General features: G+C 36.4%; 1 protein-coding gene across 3 annotated transcripts in view; it reads left to right on the top strand.

Moving 5' to 3' along the window:
* The first annotated feature begins 1,377 nt into the window (after window positions 1-1,377).
* Window positions 1,378-13,719, top strand: part of Slc4a10 (solute carrier family 4 member 10) — a 204,074-nt gene continuing 191,732 nt past the window's right edge. For all 3 annotated transcript variants that reach the window (XM_050122411.1, XM_050122405.1, XM_050122421.1), the window contains exon 1: window positions 1,378-1,549. In XM_050122411.1, coding sequence (XP_049978368.1) covers window positions 1,502-1,549 — 48 coding nt within the window. In that variant the 5' untranslated portion in view covers window positions 1,378-1,501. The remainder of the gene's footprint in view (window positions 1,550-13,719) is intronic.

Genomic DNA, 13,719 nt, shown 5'->3' with positions numbered 1-13,719 from the left:
CCCTCTCCAGTCAAAAGAGCAGTCAGGGGTCCCTGCCCTGTGGAAAGTCCAAGGTCCTCCCCCCTCCGTCCATGCCTAGGAAGGTGAACATCCAAACTGGCTAGGCTCCCACAAAGCCAGAAAACCCCGTGCCATTGTCCTTGGCTTCTCATCAGCCATTGTTCTCCATATTCAGAGAGTCCGGTTTTATCCCATGCTTTTTCAGTCACAGTCCAGCTGGCCTTGGTGAGCTCCCACTAGATCAGCCCCACTGTCTCAGTGGGTGGGTACACCCCTTGTGGTCCTAACTTCCTTGCTCATGTTCTCCCTCCTTCTGCTCTTGATTGGGACCTTGGGAGCTCAGTCCGATGCTCCAGTGTGGGTCTCTGTCTCTATCTCCATCCATCACCAGATGAAGGTTCTATGGTGATATGCAAGATATTCGTCAGTATTGTTATAGGATAGGGTCATTTCAGGTTCCCTTTCCTCAGCTGCCCAAGGAACTAACTGGGGACATCGCCTTGGGCTCCTGGGAGCCACTCTAGGTTCAAGTCTCTTGCCAACCCTAAGGTGGCTCCCTTAACTAAGAATTGTGCTTCCTTGCTCCCCTATCCAACCTTCGTTTATTCCAATCATCCTGTTTCCCCAAATTCCCCCCATCCTCCCCTTCTCCCTTTTCTCTCCCCATCTCCCCTTACCCCCATCCCACCCCACCCCCAAGATCCCAATATTCTTCCCAGCAATTTTGTCTACTTCCCATAGCCAAGAGGATAACTATATGTTTTTTCCTTGGGTTCACCTTCTTATTTAGCTTCTTTAGGTTCACCAATTATAGACTCCATGACCTTTATTTATGACTAAAAACCAATTATGAGTGAGTACATCCCACGTTCATCTTTTTGGGTCTGGGTTACACTCAAGTTTCACACAATTTAAACATTGAAAAATTTGTCTTACTAATTTAATGATAACTTAAAATTTTAAATTAGCGAATAGTTGAAGCTCACTGACATAGTTATGAGGTCATATCACATCAAACATCATTTAATGATGAGAGGTCAGTGAACTTCTATTGCGTTGGCATCACCATGTTTGAACTGTTATTTCCTATGGGATTCTGGAAAGCAGTGAGTGCTTCAAGGTGTCAAAATCAGACTGAGCTGGTTAGAGGCCAGCATGAACTCATTTGTGAAAGAGAAGTTAGCCTTTCAGGCAAAATTCGTAATGCCCTTTGCACCTGTAGTGTTGTCGGCTGTACTTTATACAAGTATCCAGGTGTGGGTAGTGATTCAGGGCTTTGGGGATCGCTCTTACCGGCCCAAGGATCCGAGGCAGTCCGTGCAAAACCTGGCCAGCAGCCCGAGTGAGTAGGAGCCATGTGACTGTCGTGAGCTGGAGTGTGCAGTTGCCTCCTGCTTCAGAGCTACCTGATCCGAATACTAAGCTGAGCGAGTGCCGGGCTGAGTGTAAGACACCGAAGACACCGCAGAGCAAGGTGCTTTTACCAGAGGTGTTACAGAACATGGATATTAAAGACCAGGGAGCCCAAATGGAGCCGCTGCTGCCTACGGTAAGAGACAACCTGCTGTCAGATAGCTTAACCGCTTTGCCGCAGAACCTGTCAGGCAAGTGGCGCGCGGCTAGGTGCGGGGAGAGTGTACTTTTGGGGTGGTAGATAGCTCCCACAACATATGGACAGGGTCTCCTCCCATCTCCGGAGACTGAAATGCTTAAAGCACAGAGCACATGCTCCCCCCTCCACCTTCTCAATATGGATGCGGCACGGTGATGAAATGTCTCATATTTGTTGCATTTTACAGAAATGGTTAGGTTTTAGCAGCAGGGCCAGTATCTTTCTCCCTGTCTGTTATTGCTGATCGTTCTGTTTCTCAGGCTTTGCGGTGCTGGCTCAAGCCCCTGCAAAGAAGCCCCTCTTTATCCTCTGGTACATTTCTTCTCCGTTCATCCTCAGACAGTGAGGTGAGGGCAGATGCTGCTATTGCAGCTCTAAAGACTTAGTCTCCGCAGAAAGCAGGGGGAAAGGAGCATCTCTCTCTCTCTCTCTCTCTCTCTCTCTCTCTCTCTCTCTCTCTCTCTCTCTCTCTGTGTGTGTGTGTGTGTGTGTGTGAGAGAGAGAGGGGGGGGTGGGTCAGTTTCTTTCTCAAGGGGAAATGTATCAGTTCATGAACGTGGAAGGTATACGTTTTGTTGGGGGGGGGGGGTGAGACAGGCATAATATTAACATTTAAGTGTCAGAAAGGTTGCTAAGCTGTCATTTGGAATTAGCCCATCTGTTTATCTCTGGGTCCTTTAGCCGCCTGCTTAGATTTAATTTTTGGAGTGATTGATTTGCCTGTCTTTTACACAATCCCTCTGTCTGGCACACAGACTTTGGATTTAAGGCACGGCCAGTGTGGAGGAGGGTGCGGGTCAGCATTTACTTGATGAAGCAGAGATGCCAAACGTTAGTTCCTAGCCTTCTATCAACGTGATCACGGTTCAGAACAGCAGAAATCTCCGCAGGACCAAACCACATAAGCAGCAGTTTTTTAGCTGTTCGGTTGTGACCCTCCTTGCAGACTAGAACCGCCACAAACTGTCTATTTCCAAATCCATACCCATCCTTCGAACGCAGAGCTAAACGATGTCGTAGGAGGATAGAGCAATTTCTGGGCCACTGATTTAGGGCCTTTGGCTCCAGTCGGACTCTAATGATGGAAAAAAAAAAAAAAAAGATACGGGTTTGCTTCCTGCACCAGCTGTGGCTACTGAGCATGCCCAGTGCTCCTCAGGACGCCAGGTTTGGATAGGGAGGGAGCAGAGAGGTGGGAAGAACAGAACCTAAATTAAGAGCAAGGACAGTGTCAGAGAGGGGCGAAAAAGTATGTCAGTTGGCCTGCCTGCATAAAACTAGAGCCAGTGTGTGTGTGTGTGTGTGTGTGTGTTTGCGTCTGTTTGAAAAAATTGAGTAAAAGATTTGTGTCCACCCTTAATTTGAATAGATACAAAAATGATGGTTTTGTGATACTCAGAATAAACAGTGTTGATGATACCAGGATTCACTGGTCTATGATCAACAGGGAGGAACTACCCACAGAAATTACAGGATAGAGAATTAGGAAAGATTAAACTAGAGGGGAAAATCCCTTTTGTGTCAGGGGGGTTGGTGGGGGCTGGGACTTGTCCTAGAAAAGCAGGCTGAGACCAGTTTGGCATGGCTTATGGATTGTCACTTGGTGGGGGCAGTTAAAGGATTTAAGATCAAATGAGGATTATCTGGAGGAATTTAGAAATGGATGACTTTGCTAGGCTATATAGGCAACTGGTCTGTGGCTTAAATGAGCAAGGGACATAAAAGTTTGGCTAGTAAAGAGGCTCTACAATATTTGGCAGAGAAATTTAACGACCACATTTAAAAGTTTGCGTTTCATAGGTACTGATGGCTGGTATAGAATAGTTTTACACTATTGTAATGCAGAATAATGTAAGTAATATGTCATAAATATATAAGCCTAAGATTTTAGGAAGATTGGTGAATTTTTGGCCAGATTTTACATTTGTATAGTTTTCAACTTCTCCAATTATTTTGATATAAAAGGTCATATGTATTATCTGAAGCAGCTTTCATCATCTTTATTTGAAAGATAATAAATTGAGGCACATGGAGTCTAAATATAATGTTGACAATTTTACATAGTAAGAATGCTAAGACCAGAATATAGCTCTAAAATTCCTTTAAAAAATCACCCAATATTTTTTACTTAGACTTTTAATTAGGCTTAGTACAATCAGTTTCTGGACTCTTTATATATAAATACACAAAGAGAAAGCAATAGTTTTGGAGTTTATTTTAGAAAATTTATCAAGTAACTTTGCAAACAATTATATGAGAGGCAATCTGACAAAATTATTTAGGAACATTCTGTGCTAGGGCCTGACAGCACTATTTATTTATTTTTTTCTCTGACCTTGTAACGCTTAGGTCTTACATTCCACAGCTGAAAAATGGGAAGGCGATGGTATATACCTTTTAGTTCAGTCTACTTATGCTCACTCATTTATTTCTCTGTGTGTAGGGGATCACTTTGTCTGCCATGGCACATATGTGGAGGTCAGAGGACAATGTAAGTGTCAGTTCTCTCCTCTCATCATGGGCCCTTGAGAGTGAATGAACTCAGGTCCTTCAGGTTGTCAGCAGGCACCTTTACCAACTGATTTGCCCCAGTGGTCCAAGGTCACATTTTAAATGTAGTTGGATCATATTGGAATGGATGGTGGAATTTAGCATCTTTTTGTGTTTATTTACATTTTCCAAGTGTCCAACTTTATTGTTTTATTTGTGGAAGTTATGAGAAAAATCTTCTATAAAATTATATTAGGAAATGGAAAAAGTTAGAAAAATAGAACATGGATTAGCTACATAATATTTTTATCTAATTTGAATCATAATCTAAATTAAAATTTTAATTTGAAAACTTGATTGGAGGTTCTAGCAGGTGAGTGCAGCTACTTGTATACCCTTGACCCAAGACTGGTCCTCCTCTATTTGGGGACCATATAATTTTAATTTGAAACAAAATTATTGTATTACACATTACAACACAGGAAGATGTAGTATAAGATATAAATACTATAAATACTAATTTTTACTTGAAAAGCTACTCTAGAAAGGTGAACTATACAAATAAATATACACATGGGGTGCTAAGGTTGTGAGGATGGGTGGGAAAATCTAAAATATACATGTATTAAATTTATGGTGACATTTTTGAGGTCAGATTAGGGAAGTGGGATAGTTTAAAATGTAAAGGAAAAAATCTGGGCCATAAATCTAAATATAATCATAAGACTTGGTTATATATTTATGATATCATTTTAGTTTAACCTTTGATGATGGTAACTTCAGAAATCAAAACTGTACCTACACTGACAGAAGTAGATTACACTGTCCTGAGTGCTAATGAAGAAATGTGACACTTCCAACATTTGTGCCCAAAGAAACCTAAACTCCATTTTTCTCATGTCTTATAAGGTATAAGGCCATTTGGTTTTTGGAGTGATGCCTCTGTCTGTCTGTACGATAAATAAAGGTTTTAATAATAAAGTTTATAATATCCTGAAGTATCTTCCCTACATTTTTCTACGGTCCTTCTGAGTTTTCAAGTCTTTCTACCCTAAGGTCTTTGATCTATCTTGAATTAATTTTGGGGGGTTTTTAGACAGAGAGATACAAATCTAAATTCATTAATCTAACCTCATTCTCACTTCATTCTCCATGCAAATATCTAGTTTGCCAAACTCCATTTGTTAATAAGCTGGGTTTATTTTTTCCTGTAATATATTTAATGTATTTTTTTGCACCTTCATAAATAATACGATGGATGTAGCACTGTGGGTTTACTTTTGTGTCTTCTACCCTGTCCTATTAAACTACATGTCTTCTTTTGTGCCAGTGTCATGTTCCTTTTGTCATGATGGTCTCTGTAGTATGATTCAAGTTCAGATTCTGGGACTCTCCAGCACTGCACTTTATGCTCAGGGTTTGTTTGACTTTTGGAGTGCGTCTCATGATTTATTTTTCTGTCTTTATTTATGAAGAGTTCCATAGTTTTGATGGAAATTGTATTGAATCTATAGGTAGGTTTTAAAAATAAAGCAGTTTCAACAATATTAATTCTGAATAGGTTTTATATTTTTAGAGCAGTTTGTGTTCATAATAATACTGAGTAGACGATGCAGATGTTTTCACATACCCTTTTCTTGTCCACATATATAGCCACTTCTGTTAGCGATGTTACCCACCAGAGTGGTACATTTTGTTATAATTGATGAATGTGTGTTGACACTCCTCCATTAGTGATGGGATTTTTGCTCCCACCTTTCTGCCTCTGTGCTGGGATTTTGTCTGACTTGACCTTACTCATATCTTGTTCATGTTTTTACTATTATTATCTAAATAGTTGCTGACAATTCCTGGGTCATCTAGATTTTCTCTTCTTTCCTAGTGGTTTTATAGTTTTATGTTTTTTAAATTTCTGAGTCATCTTCAGTTAATTTTTTCTGAAGTATGTAAAGTATATGTTGAAATTTAATGTTTTTCTGTATATAGATATCTAGATGTTTCAGAGTTTTGTTGAAAAAGATTATCTTTTATCTAGATTGTATTGCCTTACTCTTTCATTAAAGATTGGGCATAATAAACCCCAGATGTCTGTGGGTCTCTTTCTAGTACCTCTTTTTCTGCTCTCTCAAGGTACTTAATATATTTCTGTAGCTTTATTGTCAGTCTTGATGTTGGACACTCTCAGTTCTTTAGGTTTGTTACTCTTTTTCAAAAGAAATCTTCAGAGGATTATTTTTTTCTCTACAAAAACAGAGAATCAATTTACTGATACCTACAAAATGATTTGTTCATTTTCTTTTGATTGTATTGAATCTGAAGATCAGATTTGGAAGAATATATGTGTAGCAAGCGCTCTTGTCAGACTATCTTTGGGCCGCCAGCCCGCAAATAACATGGAGACTTATTATTAATATGAAAGTTTGGCCTTAGCATTGTTTTTTCCTAATTAGCTCTCATAACTTAATTAACCTGTTTCTATCACTCTACATTCTATCATGTAAGTTGGTTGCCAGTTACCTCTTTTTAGTAGGGCACATCCGACTAGCTCCAAGTCTGCTGGCAAAATCCTATGCCATGATTCCTCCTCCCAGCTTCTCTCTCTCTGCCAAGAAGTCCGGCCTATACCTCCTGTCTAGCTATTGACCATTCAGCTTTTTATTACACCAATCACAGCTTTACATCTTCACACAGTGCACAAAAAAACCCAACAGAGATGTTTAGAAAATACTGAGTTTTCCTTCTCAATGGACACGGAGTTTCTCCATTCTTAATTTATTCAGTCATTTGATTTATTATGTCACAGTTTTTTTTCTCTTCCTTAAATGTATCTTATATATATCTTATTAAATTTATACCTAAGTATTTATGGTATCAATATAGATGTTAATATGTTTTAAGTTTCAGTTGTATCTGTTTAGTGATGCCAGTGACAGTAATTAATTTTTGTATATATCTTATATCTTGCACTTTGCTTTACATATTATCTTTAGAAGGAATTTTTGGTGATTATTTAGTATTTTCTACATAAACAATTATTTTATTTCCAATTAAAGAAAATTTTATTTCTTTCTTTACAATCTATATTTCTCTCTTTCTTTTACTTTTATGTTATTGTATTTACAGCAGTGTTGAAATAATAGGAGTGAGAGGGGATATCCTTGCCATGTTCCTGATCTAAATTGAAAAGCTGTGAGTGTCTCATCATTAAGTATGATATTGGCTGTCAGATATTGTAGTTGATCTTAGTTAACTTGAGAAAGTTAATCTTTGTCCTTGAATTTTTAGTTTGAAAAGGAGTTGGATTTATTTTAAAGACCTCTTAAAGTTCATAAGAGATGTCGGTCTGTAACGTCTTTCCTTCCCTCTCCCCCTCTGTCTTCCTTTCTATTCTCTCTTCTTCCCTACCTTATCCTTTCCTTTCCTTTTTTTTTTTTTTAAACAAATGTATTTGTTTAGTTTTACTCTTAGGGTAATGCTATCCTCACAAAACTAACCCTATTTCGTTTTCTTGTAGATGTTGTATAATGTATTCCTAACAGTTTATTTGAATTTGCCAGGGATACGTTGGTGCTTTTTGTTGTGGAATCATTTATAAAACTTCTTAATAGATTTTTATATTTTTTGTCTTTTGGTAAGAGTACTGTAGAAATAAGCTAGAATCTAGAGTCTAGATTAGCCCCTCATTTTTTGAGATAGTGTATCATTATATAGCCCTGGATGGCCTGCAGCTCTCTATATAGACCAGGGTGGCCCGAGAGACCCTATCTCCTGAGTGCTTGGACTAGAGGCACATGCCACCATGCCCAGCAGACTAGTTTCTTGATTTACAAATGATGAACCTGAAATTGAAAGACATAAGGAAATGTATTTAAGGACATGATGGTTCTGATAGTTAATAGTGAGAGCTGAGTCTATTATCTGAATCTTTGATTCCATTTTTGTCATGCTTTATATTATTACATAGTTCACGATTGAACACAGTGCCACTATCTGAATGTCACATTGAAATGGTATTTAGGCAAACTTTATGAAGCAATATTACGTATTATTTTAGGCTGATAGGCACAAACACCTCAATCCTCATGGTAGTCTTGAAATGTTGTTAATACCTTCTGTCTTCACAGATGAGACTTCAAGCTCTGAAAGACAAGGGACTTACCCAGTTTCACATAAATGAGTACTTAGCTAGAGTTGGAAAATATTTCATCTAATTAAAAAATAATTACATTCCTTCAAAGCTAATTAAAGATTGTAAGAGCTAGAAGGTAGAGAAAACTGTACACAAGTCCTCTGTAATGTGTGCTGCTCATACACCTCTGCTGTGGGCTGCCTTTAGTTCCTCATCTGGGAGCTGGACTTTGGGATTACTTCTCTCCTTTATGCTGGGATTTTGTTTGCCTTGAAAGAAATTTTGAGTTGGACCGGAAAATGTTTTAAAACAAGATTAGATTATGGTGACAGTTGCATCACTTGAGGAATATTACTTTAACTAGGCAAAGATGTTACAGTTGTTTATGCTGCGGAATATTACTTTAACTGTGTAAAGGTGTGTTACATTTGTTTCACCTTGTTTGCCTAAGGCCCCTGATAGGTTTAATAAAAAGCTGAATGGCCACTACCTAGCCAGACAGATACATGAAGAAGCAGGAAAGTAAGACATACAGAAAGAAAGGTAAAAAGCCCTGAGGCAAAAAGTAGATAAAGAGAAACAGGTTAAATTAAGTTAAAAGAGTTAGCCATAAATGAGCCTAAGCTATTTCCAAGTCACGATATGGGAGCTGAGTGGAGACCTAGAAGAAAAAGTCTGTTATAATTGCTCTATAAATTTACTAACAATCTTCTATGAATTGCATACTTAGGTGATATATATTATACACAAGATTTGGAGAATACCTAATATTTCTCCCCGCTCAATTTTATATGCTTTTACATGTGCTGAAAATCTCAAGAGTGAAGTGCTTTAATAGGAATTTTCATCAAGATTTACAGTTATAAACCAGCCATTGTGCTGCATGAGTTTTATGCTAGCACTTGGGAGGCAGAAAGAAGGAGGATCTCTGTGAGTTTGTGGCCAGCCTGGTCTACAGAGTGAGTTCCAGGACAGCTAGAGCTACATAGGGAGACACTTTCTCAAACAACAAAAAAAGAACTACAGATAAAATAGTAATATTTTTCAGACTGTAAATATTTTATAATAATATTTGCTTTTAATATAGTGAGGACTATAGTTTTATCAATATGTATAGAACATAAAAAACTTAAGAATAATTTACAAGAAAGGAAATGTGATTTTTATTAGTCTTAACTTGATTTTGCCTGTTTATACAAGTTAGTGATTACCTCGTGTTAATTTTACTTTAAAACTTTTTATTTATTTCTCAAAAGTTATATCGGTTCAAATTATGTGAATAAAGATTTGTCTTTAGTTGTCTTGGATAAAGTCTGCACAAGAGAACACCCTACATTGCTTGGATTGTCACACTTTCAAGAATGTAAGATTTTAAAGTAACATTGTCAAAGAGTTTTATGTTTGGATGAACACTTAGTTGGAACCAAGTAAAGTAACAAGTCCAAGATCTAGTCAAAGTAATAAGCAATGAACATTTATTACATGCACTGGGTATGTTTAGAAGTTTCATCATAATCCATGTTCCCCTTTAGGGATATGTGTTATATGAGACCCTCCAATGTTAGTAGGCATATGCCTAGGGGTGAAGGAAAGGATAATAGCCCCTCAAAAGGTGACAGTACTCTTGCATTCATATGATAATTCATCTTAAAATAAATTATGCTTGTAAGTACTTAAAATAAAGTTTAAAATTACCCTATAAATGCAGGAAATGTGTGCAAAATTCAGGTATTGAACCTAAGGTTTATACCTTGTAGTATGAGTTAATTTCTTGTGCAAGTTTGTGCCATTTTTTTTTTGGTTTACATACAATGGAACTAACTAGATATATTAATTAAGATTCTTTATGCATGAGATCCAGGATCAGATTCAAGATACATAAAGTCAATAAAGGCTATAAAACATAGTGACAGTTTAGTGTACTTTGTTTAGACTGAGTGAATCCATTTGAGACTGGCTAGATTTTACTGAGATGTTCTTCATCCTGAGTAGCTCAAATTTGTTTTTTAACACCTTTAAACAATTGACTCAGGATTCTAAAAATCAAACAAGAAAAAAAAAGAAAATAAGTTTTTCTTTATGCTTTGTTTTTATTAGTTTGACTTATTGCATCACAAATAAATGGAAGACATTCTAATTAAAAGCAGAAAGCATCATGCTAAATTCATATTTTCCACATTATTATTCTCAACAGTGTGAAAATTTTCATGGTTATACATATAAATAAAATTTATTCTTTCCTACTCTATTAGTTGATTAGAAAAAACTGTGTATGAATCAAAAGAAACTTAAGAATATATTTTAATATGTCTATATTAGTTTATGTTTTGGAATTAGCCCCTAAAATTGTTCTGAAACCAGTTGATAAATGATTTATTTATTACTTATAAGTTAAGTTAATTGCTTTTAAAATTTTACAAAATAATACCACACTTTTAAATTTTAAATATTTTAAAATTGAATATAATTTTTATATATTTTTATAATTTTTATATAATATATTCAGTTTATGGTTTCCCCTCTCACATTTCTTTCCAGATGCTTCCTAATGCTCCATGCATCCAACTCCATGTACTCTCTCTCTCTCCTTAGAAAACAAGCTTTGCCTCCCTTGATATTTGGTGAATATAATTCTATTTGCCTTTCTTTGGGCACTCTTTCCTTTCCCCTAGTCTCTTAGTCTATACCTAACTCTTGTAGTTCTACAGATTGTAGCATGCCTATTGAAGGCTTAAAAGCTAAACTCTACATGTGTTAGAATAATATATTTGTCTTTTTGCATATGAGTTATCCTCACTTAGGATTTTTTTTATAGTGAATACCACAGATATTTTATTTTTCATATATAAACAATTACTCATGGAGAGCTTAGCTATTGAGATATAAAAGCATTTCATAGTCCTTAAAATTCTTCCTTACATGGAGTTTTTATCTGTATTGTGTCTTGAATTTTAATTATCTTTGCTAGGAAGAGTTCTTTGACAACATACTTTTAAAGAAATTTCTTCATTTATTCATAGCTCTATAATAGGTACTATTCTTGTGAGATTGTCATATCTTTTATTCTGAGATTTCTTAGAGAAAGTATTTGAAAAACCTAACCTTTCTTTTTCTGGAATGGTTATAAAGATGTTCTTAATGACAGATTGTTCACAAAATTTCTTGTGGGAACCCTCTCATAATAGAGAAATCCAGTTCCTCATATTTAACTCTGAAACTAGGTCATTCATCAGATATCCTTCTAACTACACAGGTAGCATCATTTGTGTGATCAATGTGTTCATTAGTATCACAAGTCTGCACAGAATTAAACATATTGATTTCAGGTCTTCCAAGGCAATTGTGAAGGTATATATTTATTTTAATGACCAAACTGTAAGATGGTAAACATAAAGAACTTGAAGTATTGATAATGAAGATGACATGTCCAAATCAATGTCCCACTCATAATTTATGCATGCAAATGTAGAAATAAATATAACTTTTCAATGTTATGTGGATGAAAATGTTAGAACATTTAGTACAAAATAATTCATATGTGTTCAAGTGGAAATGGTTACCCCAATTTGAACCTAAATTTAAAACCAGGTTAGAATGTACAAAATCCTATTTTTAGTAACAGACTGCTATTGGAAGATGGAGGCACAGCATAGTTAAGTAGTGTGGGTTTTGTGTATGTTTTCTTACAAAATAAAAGAAAAAACAGGCTTTTTTAGATAAAAGCAAAAATTGTAATGTGGTGTGGGAAGTCCTTCTGTATATGTGTTGCTTTTACTGGTTAATAAATAAAACTATTTCAGCCAGTGTCTTAGCAGAGTAGAGCTAGAGGGGAAAATTATCTGAATGTAGAGAAAGAAGGTGGAGTTGAAGAGAAGCCACGTAGCTGCCACTAGAGACAGCCACATGGTAATCTTGCCAGTAGGCCATGAGCCTTGTGGTAAAATATAAAATAATGGAAATGGGTTAGTTTAAGATATAAGAGTTACCTAGCAATATGCTTAAGGCATTGGCCAACCAGTATTACAAATAATCTAGTTTCTCAGTGATTATTTCATGGTCTGGGAAGCTGGAAATGAAGAAATGGCCTCCTACTACATTAATATGTTTTTAAATTCACAGTTTTTAATCTTTAAAATACTTTGTCCCATTGGTTTATTTGGTCAAAAATTAGGTATAGGGAGTTTCTTTTTCTGCTTTTTATATGTTGCATATCTTTCTGTCATTCAATTGTCACGTAGATCAGGCAAGTTGGGTGAAGGGAGTGAGTGTGGACTGCCTTTTCCCTACTGTACTTGCTGCAGCATCCTAGAACTAACTCTGTCTGCCAGCATGATAGCTGTTTTGTACAAGTTCTTTCCAGGTTCTTCAACAGTAGTGCAGCACACACACGATTTTATTTCTGCTTCTACCCACTGAGAAATAATTAGGACAAACAATCTTATTGTCCAGATATAGATGTTCAGTTATCTGACCATGATCTAACAAGTAGTGGCAAAGTCATTCGATAAGATGTCTTGACTCAGAATTTTGCTAACTTTTTGCTGCTTCTCTTAAATGATGAAATATTGTGTTTCCCTCAGTTGAGGGTAAAACTATTCTTTTATTTTTTTAATTAATTAATTTTTCAATTTTACATCCCACCTGCAGTTTCCCCTCCCTCCTCTCATCCTAGTCCCTCTCAGAGCCACACTCCTGACTCTGATCTCACCCATCCATCCCTTCCTCCTCCGTTTCTGTTTAGGAAAGGATTGGTATCCCATGAGTATTAACAAAATATGGCATATCAAAGAAATGTGGATCAAAACAACTCTGAGAGTTCATCTTATACCTATCAGAATGGCTAAGATAAAAAACCCAAGTGACAGATCATGCTGGAGAGGATGTGGAGCAAGGGAACACTCTTTCATTGCTGGTGGGAGTGAAAACTTATACAGTCACTTTGAAAATCATTGTGGCTGTTTCTCAGAAAACTGGGAATCAATCTACCACAAGAACCACCTATACCACTCTTGGACATATACTCAAAGGATGCTCAATCATACCACAAGAACACTTGCTCAACTATATTCATAGAATCTTTGTTGTAGCCAGAACTCAGAAAAAAACCTATCCTTTCTAAAGACGGGGGGTCTCATGTGATGATTTACTCATTAACTTACTCATTATGAAAATAGTTTTGGAAATACACAGTGCATGTTTCGGTGTGCCAAGAATTTGAGTTCCATTTTTGTGTAGAAGTTAGGTGATTTCTTGTTCAGAACATTAAAAGAGTTAATGTGAGGTTTATTGAAGTTCTTTTATTACTAAAACTTGAGTAATTGATAAATACTACTAAAACATTCTTTTTTTATTTTATTTTTTATGTTTCTTATTTAATTTTTAAAATTTATTTATTTATTTATTGAAGATTTCTGTCTCTTCCCCGCCACTGCCTCCCATTTCCCTCCCCCTCTTGTAGACCAGGCTGGCCTCAAACTCACAGAGATCC

This window comes from Alexandromys fortis, unplaced genomic scaffold, assembly GCF_014885135.2.
Source record: "Alexandromys fortis isolate MF-2015 unplaced genomic scaffold, M_Fortis_MF-2015_v1.1 scaffold_8_9099976_23576923, whole genome shotgun sequence".
Classification (NCBI taxonomy): domain Eukaryota; kingdom Metazoa; phylum Chordata; class Mammalia; order Rodentia; family Cricetidae; genus Alexandromys; species Alexandromys fortis.
This window is presented reverse-complemented; position numbering and strand designations above follow the sequence as displayed.